This window comes from Spea bombifrons, chromosome 11 (assembly GCF_027358695.1).
Source record: "Spea bombifrons isolate aSpeBom1 chromosome 11, aSpeBom1.2.pri, whole genome shotgun sequence".
Classification (NCBI taxonomy): domain Eukaryota; kingdom Metazoa; phylum Chordata; class Amphibia; order Anura; family Pelobatidae; genus Spea; species Spea bombifrons.
This window is the reverse complement of record NC_071097.1, coordinates 26,765,582-26,783,669: the sequence shown is the minus strand read 5'-3', so window position 1 is coordinate 26,783,669 and position 18,088 is coordinate 26,765,582. Positions and strand designations below refer to the sequence as shown.

The 18,088-nt window shown below is 36.4% G+C and overlaps 1 protein-coding gene across 1 annotated transcript in view; it reads left to right on the top strand.

The window, feature by feature from the left end:
* The window catches only part of PTPRE (protein tyrosine phosphatase receptor type E), a 49,924-nt gene extending 34,154 nt beyond the window's left edge, over positions 1-15,770 (top strand). Inside the window, exons 5-20 of the mRNA XM_053450081.1 lie at positions 373-509; positions 815-905; positions 3,131-3,207; positions 3,325-3,361; positions 3,554-3,651; positions 5,975-6,094; positions 6,316-6,476; positions 9,641-9,776; positions 10,565-10,714; positions 11,311-11,404; positions 11,486-11,562; positions 11,920-12,054; positions 12,789-12,914; positions 13,325-13,476; positions 13,947-14,082; positions 15,327-15,770. Of these exons, the coding sequence (XP_053306056.1) occupies positions 373-509; positions 815-905; positions 3,131-3,207; positions 3,325-3,361; positions 3,554-3,651; positions 5,975-6,094; positions 6,316-6,476; positions 9,641-9,776; positions 10,565-10,714; positions 11,311-11,404; positions 11,486-11,562; positions 11,920-12,054; positions 12,789-12,914; positions 13,325-13,476; positions 13,947-14,082; positions 15,327-15,401 (1,802 nt within the window). The 3' untranslated portion in view covers positions 15,402-15,770. The remainder of the gene's footprint in view (positions 1-372; positions 510-814; positions 906-3,130; positions 3,208-3,324; positions 3,362-3,553; positions 3,652-5,974; positions 6,095-6,315; positions 6,477-9,640; positions 9,777-10,564; positions 10,715-11,310; positions 11,405-11,485; positions 11,563-11,919; positions 12,055-12,788; positions 12,915-13,324; positions 13,477-13,946; positions 14,083-15,326) is intronic.
* Positions 15,771-18,088: the final 2,318 nt, after the last annotated feature.

Below are 18,088 nucleotides of genomic sequence, written 5' to 3'. Positions count from 1 at the left end.
AAATATTTGTGGGTGGTCACACCAAACAGTGTGAACTGGTTGGCAAGCATGAAAAGTGTTTATTTTAGCATTTGATCATATTAAAAATGAGTATTCAGAAAACTGAGTAAATAAATATTGGGCGATATATCTGTTTTATTAGAACCCACTCCTAAAATTGTCAACAAAAACCCTATAAATACCTTAAATTAATTTAGAATTCCAATGATATGTGAGTTAGCTGACAACCACGCTCTGTAAAGTTAACCTAGCTGATCCTACAAACATTAGTACAATCTGTAACTGATTTGTGTAGAAGAAGCATAATTCCACATTTAATTAGCCCAATAAAATATTGTATATAATTTGTGTTTTCTTATTTCTCTCTGATAGAACAACAAAGAGTGATGTTGCTCAGCAATTCCCCCACTGTCTTCAAGAAGTATTTTCCAATTCCAGTGGAGAATTTGGAAGAAGAGGTCCGGATAAGATCAGCAGATGATGGAAAACTGTTTCGAGAGGAGTATAATGTAAGTTTCATGTTTTCAAGGGAAAATAAGAGACATTTCTTAATGTGTTGTACTGACAAAGTGTTTTTTAACCCTATGTACAAATGATTGTAACAAGTGTTAACTTTGGAACGTAAGCTTAAGTATCCAAATGTTTCTTGTTGGTGTAAATATATTGTATTTGAAAGATCAAATGGTTCCCTAATATGAATCTACTGCCCAACTCATTGCTATTGGCTCCCATAACTGGAGGAAAACTGTTTCTTTATTCTAGAAGGTGACAATAAGGTTGGTGGATAATGCAAATTTATTTTGTTTTTCAACAGTCATTACCACCCGGTAATATACATGGATCACTTGAAGTGGCAAATAAGGAAGAAAGCAAAGAGAAGAACCGATATCCCAATATACTTCCCTGTAAGTTCTTCAACAATAAAAATATTTTTAAAAAGCTTAGATATCAACATAATTTCTTACCAAGTGATTATTTATGTAAGAGTCACAATCTGCCTGGAGCAACCAGAACCATTGAAGAAACCATGAACCTTGGCTAGTTTGCCTCACATATTGGGCAAGGTTAAAAAAAAAATTAAAAAAAGTCCTGTTGAAAGGTTTTAAAAGGAACATCCCATTGTTTGGAACTTCCGTTCAGAGTTCCCTTATACCAACATAAGGTCATAAATTAATTAACTATAAGGGAATGATTTATGTGCTAGCAGAGTCTTCTGATTTAGAATGTGCTGGAGTACAGTTTAGAATGTTACAATTATAACATATCACCTTTCCTTCTAATGTTCCGTTTGGAAAAAAAAGAATCATTTTATTTAAGTTTATGTAGATATGTATTATATTATATTTTATTTATGTTGTTTTCACATCCTTTTTATAACAGCGCTATGGAAGCTGCAGGCACTCTATAAATAAAATACAATGTAATGTACAAATGTAATGCTGCAGAGTGCCAGCAGATTCCATAGCACTAGGTACCTGTCGTTTTATGCCAAGGCCAACTGGGATTAAAATCTCCCCCTGTATACACTGCAATGTACTCTACTAGAATATCACAAGCAAGAAACAATGTAACAATGTCACTAATGCTTGAGAAGGAAAAAAATGTGTATTTCTACACCCTTTAACAGTGTAGACATTGTGGAAATTGTTTGTCAGTTGTGAGGTCAATTAAAAAGAAGCTAGCTAGATCCGCCGCAAGCGACTGTTTAAATGACAAGCATGTAATTTGGTACACAAAATGTAGGTACCTAAAAGGGCAACAATTAAATATTTTAATTGTTGAATATGTTAAATCTTCATATTCACAATCTCGCTAAAAACACATTAAACAGATCTGCATAATCTGTGACACTTTCATTAATAGAAGATTATAAAGCTTGGTGAAATTAGCTTTAATGTGGCTGTTATTTCTAAATAAAGATAAATAATTATCAGGATGGCATTATTCTAAATTTCATGAAATCTGAGGTCTTAATGTTTTATAATGATGAGGAAATAGTGTGCTCCTACAAATATTAACATATTAGTTAATGAGTGATGATTTTTTTTTTTGAAAAATGATCTATATTTTCATTTAACCGATATTAAAACTGGCAAAAGATCGGGAGGGTGGTGTTTTTCTGATGTTTATATGTAGTTTGTTAATCAGTGCAAAAGGTAGCATTTAATCTGAAAAGTAAATCGAAATGTGCAGTTTTTAAAGGCCTGCCTAGTCTTGTTAGTGACTTAATACACATAAGGAAATATTTACTTTGCAGAAGAAATGGCATAAGATGCACAGATCCAGATATATAGTACCTTTAGACTCACCCTCTGTCAGGGAACTGGGTCCATACGGACCACTGTAATGACCCAGCGCGCCCGAAGATGGAGTTCAGGAGTTCAGTATGCAGTAGCGGAGTCTCAGGACAGGGCCTGGTGCGGGACAAACGGCACTCACCCAGGTGTTGAGCATCTAGGGTTGTGCAGCAGATACCAGCGCCCAAATATAGCAGCGGATATAGACCAGAATGAAGGTAAATCCTGCAGGCACCCTGGAACAGGCATGAGACATAGCACAAGACTCATGTGCGGGATGCTGCAGGCTGGGAGAGATGAAGCTAAGCAGAGAATATGGCTGAAACATAACAAGCAAGGGATAGGGAGACCAGGCAAGAAACGTAAGAGACAGACAAACATGAATACAGGAACTAGCCTAGAACTATGAGATCCCATCCATAATCTGATAAAACATTTCAACTTTAGAGTGATTTCTATAGCTGTTTGCAAAAGTGTTGGCAGTTGGGTTCGTCAGCCTGTGATTGAGAGTTTAACCAAGTCTTGCTTCTTCATGATGGGTCGAATTCAGGTTAAATGAGATTAAAACTAGTACAGTGCATTTGTCATGGCAATTTAGGAATATGTTTTGAGTTGGCTTCCTACAGGTTAAGTGTCACTGGCTTTTGTGTTGTTTGCTTGGCCCAGTAAGCCACATAATTAATAGTCTAAATCAATAATGTAATCAATTCAGTTACATTATTTATAAACTGTGTTCAAAATCAGCATGCTCAAATAATTTTGACGTGGGTAGGGTGAAAATCATTTGAATCTTAGGAGGAATACCTGAATTCTAATGACTCTTTTGTTTTTAGATGACCACTCCAGAGTTATTTTAACAACAGCTGAAGGAGTGCCGTGTTCAGACTACATTAACGCTTCGTACATAGATGTAAGGCGTGAGCTCTGGCAACAGAGCCTTTTTCGTTATTGCACGTTATCCACATGTTCTGTTTACCTTTGTAAACCAACTTTCATAACTTTTCAAAATACCTGTTTTATTTTCTAGGGCTATAAGGAAAAGAATAAATTTATAGCTGCTCAAGGTAATTATCTTATCTCTTAATGGAAACTATTTAACCCTATAAGAACCAAAGGGCTGATGACACACTTAATATAATAAGTGCTTAAAAGTAAGAAAGATTGAGAAAACACAGATTGTATCAAATTCATTTTCCTAAACTCATGTTTTCATGTTATTATTGACTGTAATGACCCTTCAATTCTCTCTCAAACAGGCCCAAAACAAGATACTGTCAACGACTTCTGGAGAATGATTTGGGAGCAAAAATCAGCTACAATAGTCATGCTCACCAACCTGAAAGAAAGAAAAGAGGTAAATTGGGGTTTATGGTAAACGTGCACCGAAATGAAAATTGGGGACTGAAACCGAAATTTCAGGATTCACTTGGCCGAAACTGAAACCGAAAATGACCCCTTAAAAAAAATAAAATAGCCACAAGTAAGCAGCCCAGCCCCTGCAGACGATTATTTTTTTGGCATTTTGCTGATAATGCCCTTTTCGGCCGATATATCGGTGCATCCCTAGTTTATGGTACTACAAATACAAAAGCTAAGCTAAATAGTATACTGAATCAGAGTAAGGGATTGGGTATATTGGTCATTTCTGCAATGATGTTTCATTTAATAAAGAATGTTTTAAAGCCCAAGTATTGTAGCTAGGAGCGGAGTGACAGGAATTATTCTTCACTGACATGACTCATAGCTTGTGTTAGCAAATCCACGGTTATTTTGTCTCTTGCATCATCCTTGCTATTTCTTGTAAAATATACCGTTTACAGTTGTGGTGTAGGCCTACATTACACAACAATAAAAAAAAAAATCTCAATTTATCACTTATTTATTTTGTACTGTACCCTATTAATGTCCTTCGAAAACCATTACTATATAAATTCCCATGATGCCCAATTCTATTTGTAATGGCGGCTGGAATGCTGAATGTTGCTAACTTGTGGTTGAGCAAGAATGTTGTTTACAAATATTAGTATATGCATGGAAACCTCACAAAAGTACATATGATCCAACTTCTTAATTATTGATTAAATGGTTTTATCCGCGATTGGGAACGTAGGATACCAGACAAAATGGAACCAAACAAACCAAAAACAACGCGTTATACATGCGGGGAGATGCTCTTTTTTTGGCTTTGTGAAATATTTGCACTCTGACTTCAGACACTGCAGAATTATGCTTCATATTTTTATACTACTGAAGCTTGGCTGTGAATTCACACTTTCAAGACAGCATATCATCAAAATCTTCTTCCTGGACAACAATATTTATCAGTCTCACCGCCACAAGAAGAAAGCAAAAACCCAATTGCTTTTTTGTCAACTTTTAGTAGCCGAAAGATTAATATAGATTGGCGTACTAGCTTTCTCGTACGGATTGTTTGACCAGCAACTCTTGTTGCAGCTGCTTATTTTTAAAGAGAGAAAGCCTAGAGTTATGCTATGACCAAATTTAAAACGTACCTTTTAATAATAAATCCCATACAACCCCAAAAATTGGGAAAAAATAAATACTCCAATTCAGCAAAAGAGAAAAAGAACCACTTAAAAGAACAAATAATAAACAAAATAGAGGTGCTGCGCAAGAACCAAATTAAGCATTTCACAGGAAAAAATAGCACAAAAGCTAACTAAAAGGATTCCACCACAATCTAGTGAGTCACAAATGAAAGATAAGGGAGTGAGACTTCTAGGTACTCGATGGTGGAAACCGGTTAGGATATCCATATGATAAATATCACCTGTGAAATTAAAATACCCGCCTGTCATATATATAATATCATTCCAATGATCTTAAATGTGATTATGAAACGTATAACGTTTTATAGTAACATATGTATACAACACTAGAGTAGCATACTTGTTAACTTCATAAAGACAGCCACTCAGGACATCCAGCTACAGTTTGGGAAATTGGGCTCACCTGTGCATTTCTGCTCAATTGGCCGGTTACAACTGGCCAAATTACACTATGGAACAGCCACCATAGAATGTTGTACCCGGTTCCATGTGTACTGTCCCTCTGAAGCAGAACTCTAGGATCTGATATCATATCTTGGTCTGCAGCTTTGGATGTAGGTCCTGGGTGGGACCGCTGATGGGATCCACTCACATGTATCATCCTGACATACTGCATCTCTACCAATATTAGGTGAACTGTCTCACAATGACAGCATCCCCAGCTAGATTATGTATTGACATTATATTTGCATGTTGCCATTCTCAAGCTACCTGAAAAGAAATTAAATATTGGTTGGTACCTAAGCCCTGCTACTGGTGATTATCTTCAACCAAACTGTCCATTCGGAAACTATGCTGTAATTGAAGCAAACTAATACAGGTTTAGATATGCTGCAGGGGATTCCTTACAAAGTTTCTCAATGTTTATCTCAAGTGCCCCTCCCATTTGATATATATACTTATATTATTTATTTCGAAAAGAAAAACAAATGTACAAAAGCTAAATAAAAGTTCTGTTTAGTATTCACAGAAATTCTTTCAGAAAGATTCCAAGAGCATGAAATTATGAATTTGGTGTAACAAAGAAATTTGCAATAAAATGTTGAATTGTAATAATATTGGTTATTTTAACATTATTTTTCTTGTATCTCATTCTTCTTGTTACAGGAAAAATGCTACCAGTACTGGCCTGACCAAGGCTGTTGGCTGTATGGAAATATAAGAGTCTCTGTCGAAGATGTGATAGTACTCGTAGACTACACAGTCCGCAAGTTCTGCATACAACCTGTACGTCTTTACATTTTTGCATCACTTTAAACGCTGCTTTAAGATAATTTAAAGTTTGTATAGATATTTGTGAATATATTAAACTACAACTACCCACAAAAAAATAAAGTTTTAACATTTGTGGCATTAGGTCAAAATAAAACGGTATACCTGCAATAGGTCTATTCTTTTGCTGATCTATGTTCTAATATTTTTCTTAATTTATAAATCTTATTAAACAGGTGCATGATGGATGCAAAGCTCCCAGGCTGATAACACAGCTGCATTTTACCAGCTGGCCTGACTTCGGAGTGCCCTTCACGCCAATCGGCATGCTGAAATTCCTAAAGAAAGTGAAATCACTAAATCCAGCTCATGCTGGACCCATCATTGTCCACTGCAGGTAAGTACTGTGCAGTTCTTATACTTTCTAACTGTATCCTTACATAAATACCCGTTGCCTCTTCCATCTAAAATGAAATTGAAGAAACTGGGTTGTGTGCCCAGAATTTAACAGTAACAATCGTAAACTATACAGTCCCGGAACTAAGAGAAACCGCATGCCCCAGTGTCCATGCAGTCCCGGCAACAAAGATGGCATAATAAAGTCCTTTTTAAGTAGTTTAAGGTACATTCTTCAACTCGTTAAAACAATAAAAACAAAGAACTCCTACATGGTCCTGCTGTTTGTGCCACTTTTTGATGGCTGCTTAAAACACCTCTCTTGCAGGCCTAGGAGCTGGTGGGGACGTGGAGAGAGGCAAATGCATATGGGTGGATTCTGCAAAATCTTTCCAAGGGCCACATGAAAATGTAAAAGGACTACTCCACTATCATTTGAACAATGGCTAGAGTACCCCTTTACAGTATGGATAAAGTGGATTGCTATAGGTACTCAGGGAGTGGAGAGTCTATAGTGAAGTACCATGAAATGTAGTCCCACACTGTCCTCTCCCCATGTCCCCATAGCCATCACCTTTATCCCACACTTGGCTGTGCTTTTAACTCCTTTGGTAGCCTTAACTGAATGCTAGTTCGTTACTTAATGCCTTGTGTGTGGTAAAAGTCTGTTTTTACACTTGAACGTATTTAACTCAGCTAACAGCTCAGTCCCATCTCTTTTTGTATGGATGAGACTTAATCATAGCTTAGACATAGGTTAGACATTTTTAATTAATTATTGAAAATATTAATAGGGATACAATGTATGTTGGTAAGTACACTTACTATTGATACATAAAGCATTCTCTTGCATGTATAAATGTTCTCACATTTACAAGGTAACCAGTATTGTGCAATAAGGTACATACCATTGTGCTCTTGCAAGCATTCCCCCTTTCCTCTTGTCAGACACCATGTGAAACTATTCATACAGGGACTTTTTCTTTGACTACATGACTCAATTTCTCATTGAAAATGACTGCTGTTCACATCCACCCTAGAAGCATAACGATACGGTATATCTCTTCACCCACTAAAATCAATATACAGTGTGCAAGCTGATCTTATATATTTCCATTATAGCCCACATCCTTCCATCTGTTAATGTGTTTAATCAATTACTTCTGATACATGGTAAGGAGATGTCTGACATCTTACATGGTTGAAACATGAACATTGCTATGCATGTTCTTGCTTTTAAACTGTGTATTTACATTCAACGTCTTTGTTGAATGCACAAGGTAAAACGTTCCATCAGCATTTCGTTATCTCCCATAGGCTCGACCTTGCCATCAGCCTCACAGTGTTTGTCACAACAGATAACTAACTTATACACTTTTTTTGCTGAAACAGTCTTCTTAGAGTATTCAGATAACCACTTGCGTTGTTATGTAAGCTGACGGTTGTATATAATGTTTTACACCTTTTTGGGAATATAAGCATATAATATAATAATAAACATCTTACCTTCTCATTTACATTAACACTGACCATTAAGATTGATATGTGCTTTATTAATTATTCAATGCCAAATTCCAGGAAAGGGGGGAAAGAAACCTATGAGTATGTTGGTGTTTCAGACTAGTTGTTTGATAAGAGAAGAACAAAGAACAGACGAAGTAGAGAAAGCAGTTCTTTGTTACTTTGTCAATGCTGGCTGAATATATTCTCTTGTTGTCTCATTGTCCAGCTGGTGTTCGCATGTGCCTGCCCTATTATTGGTGCACGCGCCTGCTGGACAAGTGGCTTTTGTGTTATTCCTATTATTCCTTATTATTTTTCCTCTCCTTTTTTCACTTGCATTCCCCATTCGGTTCATTGGCACATTTCCTTCCTTCCAATATACCAAACATGGCACTGGCTAAAAACACATAAATCACACAGATTACCAAGACGGCCCCGTCTCAAACTGGATGCTTTAAGACACTAAATGGTCCTTGCTATGTTAAGCTTTCATTCACTTGACTTCAGTATACATTATGAAAGCCCATCCACAATAAGCTTCTGCTGCAGGGAGAGCTTGACGGGCCCTGCATTATGCAAATTATGAGGTTTGTCCAATATCTCCCTAGCTATTAAATTATGCATTTTACGGGGCCAGCTCAGCCCTTCTTGCTGGAGAAACTTGGCCCTTCATAAAGAATAGTGTAGCAAGAGTGTTGAAACCTCAGCTTTTCTACAAACTGTCCCTTTAGTGCATAAACCCGTTTGAAATGGGTCTGATATTTGGGGAAACATGTGAATCATCTGATTAAGGTGACCACAATTAGGAATATTGCATAATGACTTGGATATTGGCCCCTTGTAGCCATGTGTGAAGTATTAAGTATTACATTTATTTAATTAAAACAAGTGGTAAATTAAACATTCGCAAACAGGTTACTGCCTGACTTACAAGCATGTTTATGTTACAGTATGTTGAGTCCATTCTCTAATAAATTGTGATCCTGATGTGTATTTCCTTGGAAAGGTCAATTTGGGCCACCAATATATATATTAAAACAGTGTAAAGAAAGGAAAAAGGGGTATTGTGGATATAAGACACAGGATACCAATCCCTTTCCTTTCACAAGAAAAATAAATAAAAAAAATGATGGCACAGTCACCCCACCTGGTGGTTATTATCTAGAAATACAATCACTTTAGCAGGCACTATGAAAACAAGACCAACTTCTGAAGAGCCTCCTGTCTCTTTATTCTCCCAGATGCCTTTCTCAAGACAGCAAATATTGATTAAAGCATCATTAGGCATGAAATTGTTTGTTCCAAAATAAGAGTATGTTACATTAATAAATTATTGTCCATTATGGATAGATAACAAGTACCGTCCCAGCTGCTGTCCACAGAAATCTACATTTAATTCAAAACAACTTGGCTCTAGATCATTGGAATGGAATTCAGTTGTCTAGAGAGGCAATCATTTTGGTTATGATTCTAGAATTTTGCAGAAATGTGCTGGATCCACAGATGTGAAGCATTAATACATAAGCATAAGCACATTCAAGGTTAGGGATCATGGGGAAAAAATGGTTGGCAGTATTTTTGGATGAACAAAACTGTTCTGTTGTTGACAACAAATGGATATTACATGGCCCTATAAACTTCAAATATGTTTCTTACATCTAGTGCTGGTGTAGGACGAACAGGCACCTTTATTGTGATAGATGCCATAATTGACATGATGAATGAAGAAAAGAAGGTTGACGTCTATGATTTTGTTAGCAAAATCCGGAATCAGCGTCCTCAGATGGTTCAAACTGAAGTAAGTTTCACTGTTATAAAATCAACGTAATTAGCAAAATTCACCTACTACAGAGACAGTTCTACGTTTCTAAGTGGTGCAAGCGACCATTCTTTAATAGAACGTTTCCACCATAGAATACAATGTTATACAACATAATACTAGGAACAAGTCCTATAAAATTATTTTTGCTTCGTATCTGATTTTACACTCTCTCCTTGATGCATCTAGAATCAATGTTCAGTGGTCAAACCCACAACAGGCTATTAAATCACTAATTAATAGTCCAAAGTGTTGCTAATGCTGAGACCTATTGATTTCTAACCGTTTTAAAGTGAAGTATAGTCTCATCTGTGGTAGCAATTTTATCAGAAAGGCTCCATCCAAGATCAGAGACACATTTGTTCATTGCATGCTCATATTTGCTATGGTATTACATTACTTGATACAACGAAACATATATGTAATTCAATATGGAAACACAAAATTAGCATTGGTTTCTATTACAACAATTCACTGTGTTCTAAATAAGCGTTACGCAGGGACTATATCCTTAGAATCTGGCAAGCTCTCTTGATAAAAATAGTGGGTTTTATCTGCTAGCTCATTAATAGTAATGAAAGAAACAAATATACACTGCCAATAAAGAGCACACATCGCAGGACAATAAGCCAAAGCACAAAGCTGCTGGTCCGATAAGAAAATAATCTTTTCGTACATTATCAGCAGGAGAACCTTGTGTTTTTAAGTATTATACAGATGGTTTATTTACATGAATATGCATTTGCAAACCTTTTTTTTCATTTTAGATGCAGTATTCATTCATTTATCAAGCCTTATTGGAGTACTACCTCTATGGCGACACAGAACTTGATGTGGCCTCTTTGGAAAAGCATCTCCAAACTCTCTACAGCCCAGCGCCACATTTTGAAAAAATCGGGCTTGAACAAGAATTTAAAGTAAGTAATGAAACACTTCTGAGGGACACAAATAAGACACAGGGACACAGACAGAGACAGCAGACAGCATGGGACAAAAAAGAAAGATGCTGGCAAACGCAAAAAGACAAATCATGGCAATGACAAACAGTTTATAGCTGAGCAAAATGTCAGCTTCCTGAAAAAAGGAATTATCATGTCATCAAAAAGTTACTACTCAAAACTACTTTCTTTTCATTTATCAACATTACACAAATGGTATACTTTTTAACCCCTTCACGACAATGCCCGTACATGTACAGGCTCACAATGCATTGTCATTAATGGGTTAAAGGACAACCTGTTGTCCTTAAGGGGTTAACTGTTAAATCTAGTATTTTTTTTATCATTTGGTAAATAGTTGCATTAGGCATGAAAAGCAATACTTTGAAAGCTGCGTTATGAATTGAATTATGGGAACTGCCATTTGTGTCCCGAATGCTATTCTTTTTACAGTATAGTTTAACTACATGTTCAGCTGCATGTCTGTCCAATACTGAAACATGGCAGAGGAAATTAAGGATGCCTGAGACAAGAAAGACGTTTTCAAGGTTGTTTTGCCTTTTCTCTATTATCAGAAATTAACAAATGTTCGGATAATGAAGGAGAACATGAGAACAGGGAATTTGCCAGCCAACATGAAGAAAGCCAGGGTGATTCAGATTATCCCATGTGAGTATCCAACGTTATTCTATCGCTTCATGGAGAGTTATCATTCTGCTAAGTAGTTACAAAATAAACTTTTATTTTCAGATGACTTCAACAGAGTTATTCTTTCAATGAAGAGAGGAGAAGAATACACAGATTATATCAATGCTTCATTTATTGATGTAAGTATTAAGATAAAGGTACATGACTATTTCAATATTCAAAACTTGCAGACCTCGGGCTATATTTAAAGTGGTTTGGGTATGGATTAGATAATGCTGTCTCTGCCATAGGCTGCCATTTGTTTCGATGAGCTAAACATTAAAAACTTGATCCAATATCGAAACAATTATGCTTACTGACAAACATGAGGTTAAGAAAATCAACATGTGAACATGGAACGTGAAATCATGATGGCCAAGGGTAGCCATCTTACTTTGGTGTCACTATGAAAAGCTACTCACACATCATACGGACGTGGTTGCTTTGTAATTCATACAGAATGCACAAGAGAGACATCATATTTATTTATTTTTAAGGGCTATCGACAAAAAGACTATTTTATTGCCACTCAAGGACCTTTGCCACACACCGTGGAAGATTTCTGGAGAATGGTGTGGGAATGGAAGTCTCACACAATTGTCATACTCACAGAGCTGCAAGAAAGAGAGCAGGTACATATAGAAAATTCTAATGTAAAATAAACACATCCTTTGCGGGTCCTCTCCCCATGTCTCTGATGTGCCTCAACACTTAAAATTAATTTGCGCTGGTGGGTGCTGCTATGCGCTGCAGGATTTCCCAATTTCCCCCTAAAATTGATTTGTTTGCATAAGTAGGAGTTGAGGTATGGCAGCAGGCCCAGACTGGGGATTAAAGTCGTTACAATAAATGTCACAGAAGGTCTATCACAGTAAAGTAAAAGAGCATTTGCCCAATTTACCTGATGACCAGTCCAGGCCGGTGTAGCAGCTTTGGGACTGCAAACAAGCGCTATGCTGAGTGCAACGTAGCCTTTTAAATGCAATCAGGATTTTTAGCTGAAATAAAAATTCAGTTTCTGCAACAATAAATTGCTTTTGTGTAGTTACTTATAAGTGCCATTATTCAGAATGTAGAATAGAAATCTTTTTTGGATATGAACAACATAATATAAAATAGAGAAATCTACCTTAAAAATAAATTCAGGTTTTATCAATATTGTGTAAATATAAAATTATATTCTTCTAAGCTAACAACACAGTGGATCATTCTTTAGATTGTGGATTGCTATATGATTACTGGTACATACTTTAAATCTTAATGAAATAATGGATTAGTTGGTTTTCAATATATATATACTTTGAGAATGGTTGCATATGGATGAAGCGAGAAATTGTATAAAGCAATTTTTTTTCTTTTTTAACAGGAAAAATGCTGTCAGTACTGGCCTTCGGAGGGTTCGGTAACATATGGAGAAATCAGCATAGAAATTAAAAGTGACCGTATTGTAGACACAATAAGTGTGAGAGACTTCATAGTTACATGTAGCCAGGTAATCCATTTGCTTTTTCCTTGCAACACACACTAAGTTTATATGTATATGTATTTATTATCAAGGGGATACATATAGCTGATGTGGCTAGGATAAGGGCAATAGGAGTACTTGGGGCTAACAAACATCTAGGTCCACCTCGCTTTCGAGGAATCAATTTTTTTTAATTTATGTTTTCTTACAATTTATACAAAAATCTTTATTCTTTATATAATTGTATTAAAATTCTTTGTACGGATAATTTGTTTAAATATAATTTATATGTTTATGATTATAACAGATTGTTTAATAAGCAGAACGCAATAATGCCTGAATGTTAAACATAATCCATGCTTCATCAGTACACTACCTTCCAAAATGTGCCATCTTCAAGAACATTATTTGATTTTGAAAAAAAATATTAATTTCAGGAAAAAATTACCAGTTTGGTTCGGCAATTTCATTTTCATGGCTGGCCCGAAATAGGGATTCCCGTGGAAGGGAAAGGAATGATTGACTTGATTGCAGCCGTCCAGAAACAGCAACAACAAACAGGAAATCATCCTATCGTCGTGCATTGCAGGTCAGCATCTACTGCTTGTGATTTTTATGACTACTCACCTGTCACCAAGTTTCTGCTTTTTTAGAATTATCAGAGTTTTCATTATGTAACACAATCATGAATGGGGTCATAATCGAAGTAAAGCTGTAGAAACTGATCTATCAAACTCTTCTGTATGTTATGAGGACCATATCTCCACCAATGAGCCCCAGTATGTCTTTGGCATTATATAAATAACATGAAATCAGTCATTGCTATTTTACACGTGAAGACCATGGCTGACTGATTGTTCGTGAACATCAGTCTGGCAAGATTATGTTTTGTATGTGCCTGAAACTCCTCCTCACGCACGTCGTATAGAGGCAATGTAATACCAAAAAGGTCAACAAAGGTGTCCCAGTAGACAAATTGAGCTGTTGGCCTTGGGTTCTCTTTATTGTAGACTTTTACCAGTTTTCATTATTAACAATGTCTTTGATATTCTTCTGCAGTGCTGGTGCTGGCAGAACAGGAACATTCATTGCCCTCAGCAATATCTTGGAGCGAGTGAAAGCCGAAGGGCTTCTTGATGTTTTCCAAACTGTGAAAAGTTTACGCATGCAGAGGCCTCATATGGTGCAAACTCTGGTAAGAGACGGGGCATTATTGTCTACCTCACACCATCTCCTTTTATTTAACCCTCTGCAGTTCTCCAATTCTCAGATGAGACGGTACTCCAGAGTACCGTCTCGTTCCTCAGTTCTCACCTCATAGGGATCATCTGTAATTGAATGATTATTCTTTCCCATTAAGTTATTTGACACATTTTGTATTCTATTTTGAATACCGCTGGAAGGCACTTAGAAAACCCTCTTTCCAAAACAGTGATGGGGTTGGTGGGTGAATACCAGGACAGAATCAGCGTCCGACAAAGGAGCAGAATAAATTATGTACCGGGTGAAAATCAGTAATGAGGCCCACAGTGGCGTTACTTAGTTGTGTAGGGACAAAGGAGTTACTACTATGTTTTGGGCAAATAAAGCAAATGTTTGATTGTACTCATGCAGGGTTCAGGGAGCAGCACATTTACATTTTAAAGAGCCTTGAAGCAAATGCTTAATTATCTCAGATATAAAATCTTCCCTGCCTCTACTTATTTTGTGGTGTGTAGATGAAGTTGTATATTATTTATAAACTGACTAAACATTAGCAAATTAACAAAAATATTGCAACATCCATTCACTTTTTTTCTTCTTTGTAATAATGTTGCCTGTATAATGATGTATAAACATGCAAACCATTCATCATTTGCCACAAATAACACAATTGCATGAAACAATATTGAAATTATTAAATCTAAATTAGCAATTTCCAGATCTAATTAAATAATTTGTTATCGAAAAAGACCAAATACTTTAAGCGACAATATGCTTCATAAGATAGCTATTCCTAGCAATGTTTTTGCCGGCCTTATCTATACTCAAACAACAGATCTATGCGAAACAAAGGAGAAGGCAGAAGACCAGCCAAAAAGTCTAGTAGAGAAGTGTACTTTTTATAAGATGAGAGACCCTGACCTGGCTCATGAAAATAGGCTGCAGAGCAGATTCTCTCACAGTTGAAATGCTTTCTAAAAAAAAAACCAGGCTGTACATTATTATATTCAAGGTGTGGAATATAATATTAAAAAGCTGGACACTTGTCCAGGGGTCACCTGGGGCCTCCATCTTCAGAGTATACAACCGATTCTATTAAAGGAAGCCCTGTCTAGTTTATATTTACTTAATTGCCTATTCTTTTTTGTATTATACGAGCCATTAAAACAGCATTTATTAGCATTTATTACATTGCTTTTTATATTGTTAACTTTTTTTACTTTTGCATTTTTCCAGGAACAGTATGAATTCTGCTACAAAGTGGTACAAGACTTCATTGACATATTTTCAGATTATGCAAATTTCAAGTAAAGGGCTTAGTCGTAAAAAAAATGATTCATATGTGTAATCATGTAATATTCAGAATATATTTGTAAGTTAATGCGTCTTGGTTTTGAAAAAAAGCTTATTTTGTATTCTCCTCTACTACCAAATTACAACGTGCTATGTGCTTCTTCTTAAATTGTTAAACACAGCAGCATTTCCGTGTTGTATAAAGACAGAAAATACCAATCATGATGGGAAGCAGACCTATGTATAGTAATGTATATATTTATTTATTTACAACATAAGATGTATATTACAATGCCATACATTTTCAGAGACTATACAAATTTCTATTTGTTGTTTGCTTTTTATGTCATAAATATTGAAAAAAAAATTAAATACCAGAAGATATAACTTGTACAGTTTTTTAATCACTTTTCAACACGCTTTTACAAGCATTTAAATGTAGTATGATTTCTGTTTGGCTTTTATTACATATAATAGAATGTTTTTCCAAATCCGTCCTTTAGTAGCCATGTTGTAATGCTATTTGTTCTGATTTTTGGTGTAATTTATTTGCAAGATGAAACCATCCAGACATAGGAATTCGTATTAAAGTGTTAGATGCCCAGACCTTTGCACAGTACAAGGGCTGGGTGACAGGTGGCACATTATTTGCTGTAGAACTACTGTATACTTCCCATGATGCTTTGGAAACAAGGTTGTTAACTGAGCATCATGGGAAAAGTGTTAAAAAGGGGTTTTATTACCAAATCAGCCAACAAAATGTTTATGCTGAGTGCAGGGCCGGCCCAAGACATAATGCTGCCGCCGGTCATTATCTACCCTTCCTCTCCCTCCCTCCCTCCCTCCCTATTATCTAACCTACCCCCCCCCCTTTGTACATCACTTACTTTGCAGCAGTCCTGCGGCGAGTCTCCCTGCTCTGCCACGGTGCGCGCTGCTTTACTGCTGAGCGCCGGAAATTATGTCATCTTCTGGTGCTCAGCATTACAAGCCGGCACCAGGACCGAGCTAGAGGGCTCGCAGAGGAGCAAGAGGGGCACCGAGCGGATACTGACAACTTGGTAAGCGAAAACCACTCAGCGCCCTCTCTCTCTTCCGCTTAAAAAAAAGGCGCTTGGAGCAATTGCCCCACTCTGCTCCATGGTAGGGCTGGCCCTGGCTGAGTGAATCATTACATGGGGGAGGGGGCACTTCTGAATCCTTGCACCAGAATAACTTTTTGTACAGAATGTGGCATGTGTAGTATTATCCGTGTTAAACGGCAACTAGCGTGTTAAACAAACCCTGAGGGTAAATGCTATGAAATATAAAAAAATTGACTAGATGGGCCAGGTTCTTATCTGCCGTCTATGTGTCTAAAATGCTGATAGTAGCAATTATGAAAGAAGGAAAAAGGTGCATTTTGCCATGAGTGATAACCAATTTACTATAGAACAGTGAATGACATGGAAGATGCATAATCAGAACCAAATAAATTAGAAGCAGTGTAAATACCAAACCTCATTAGGATAACTTTTCACCAAAAAAACAGTAAAATCTTCAATATACTTTGTGACAATAAAGCTATTTTAAGATTACTAACGTTGCCAGTACTTTTATCTATTTAAAAATGAGCTTGAACTGGACATTGAGTGATTATTTTTACTGTAGGCAAGTTGAAATGTGACCAACTAGTATTGCATAATGATGCATATTTAAACACTTTAATTGTTGTCTTAGCAGCTGATTTGCTATTAAAAGTCTGGAAATATATTTTTTAACTAAATAATCTCCATGGAGACATTATTAATCGTTCCCCATTGTAATATATTTTTGTGAATAAACATGGATTTACTGACTCAGGCTCTACTCTGGAATAATTTATTAATATATAAAAATAATGTACTATATTTCATTATAGGTATTTTATATATTTTCACTGGGAGGGCTGAAAATGGTTTTCCTTTTATTTATTTATATTTTTATAAAGAGCCAAAATATTCTGTTACACAGACACAACATACTTGGTTGGTGATATAACATGTTTGCATACCTTAGAAGAAAAGATGATGCAGGCCGCGGTAAGACTTTGAAACATGTGGAATAGAAGTGTAATGTCATGTGGGTGGCTGCAGAGTAAGGCAGACTCTCACAATGCCTTCTGGCACAGAAAAGGTTAAACAAAAATGTATGGAAGGAATCTGCAGCTTTGTGGCCAATAAGTACAAATAAATGTATTCAATCTGGATATTGCTACATATATCGTTACAGATTCATAATTATCTGTCACATTTCTTTGTGTGCACAGCTAGAAATTTCACTAATATGGACAGAGCTTTTTACAGCGGATGGCCCAAGATGTCCTTTAGCCAAGCTCTGCTGATCACATAATTATATTGTCTAACTACAAACCTTAAGCTCAAGCTACATGGAGCGCTGCCAGCTGTTTAATTTACTCTCAAGTGCCAAGCAAAAATTACAACAGAGTACCAGATTACTTTTAATGAGAGCCTTGTGTTTGAATCCGATTTTAGAATAACTTTAAATCAACTGTGTACTGCAGTTTGCCATAATCCCCATACACCACATTATAGAACTCCCATAAAACACAGTTGGAGACCTTTCTGCACATGGGTGGTTCTAGTTAGACCCTTTCGATGCCCAGCAGAAACAGAAGATAACAAGGAGATTGATAGATCCACCTAATGTATCGATTTGGCTTAGTT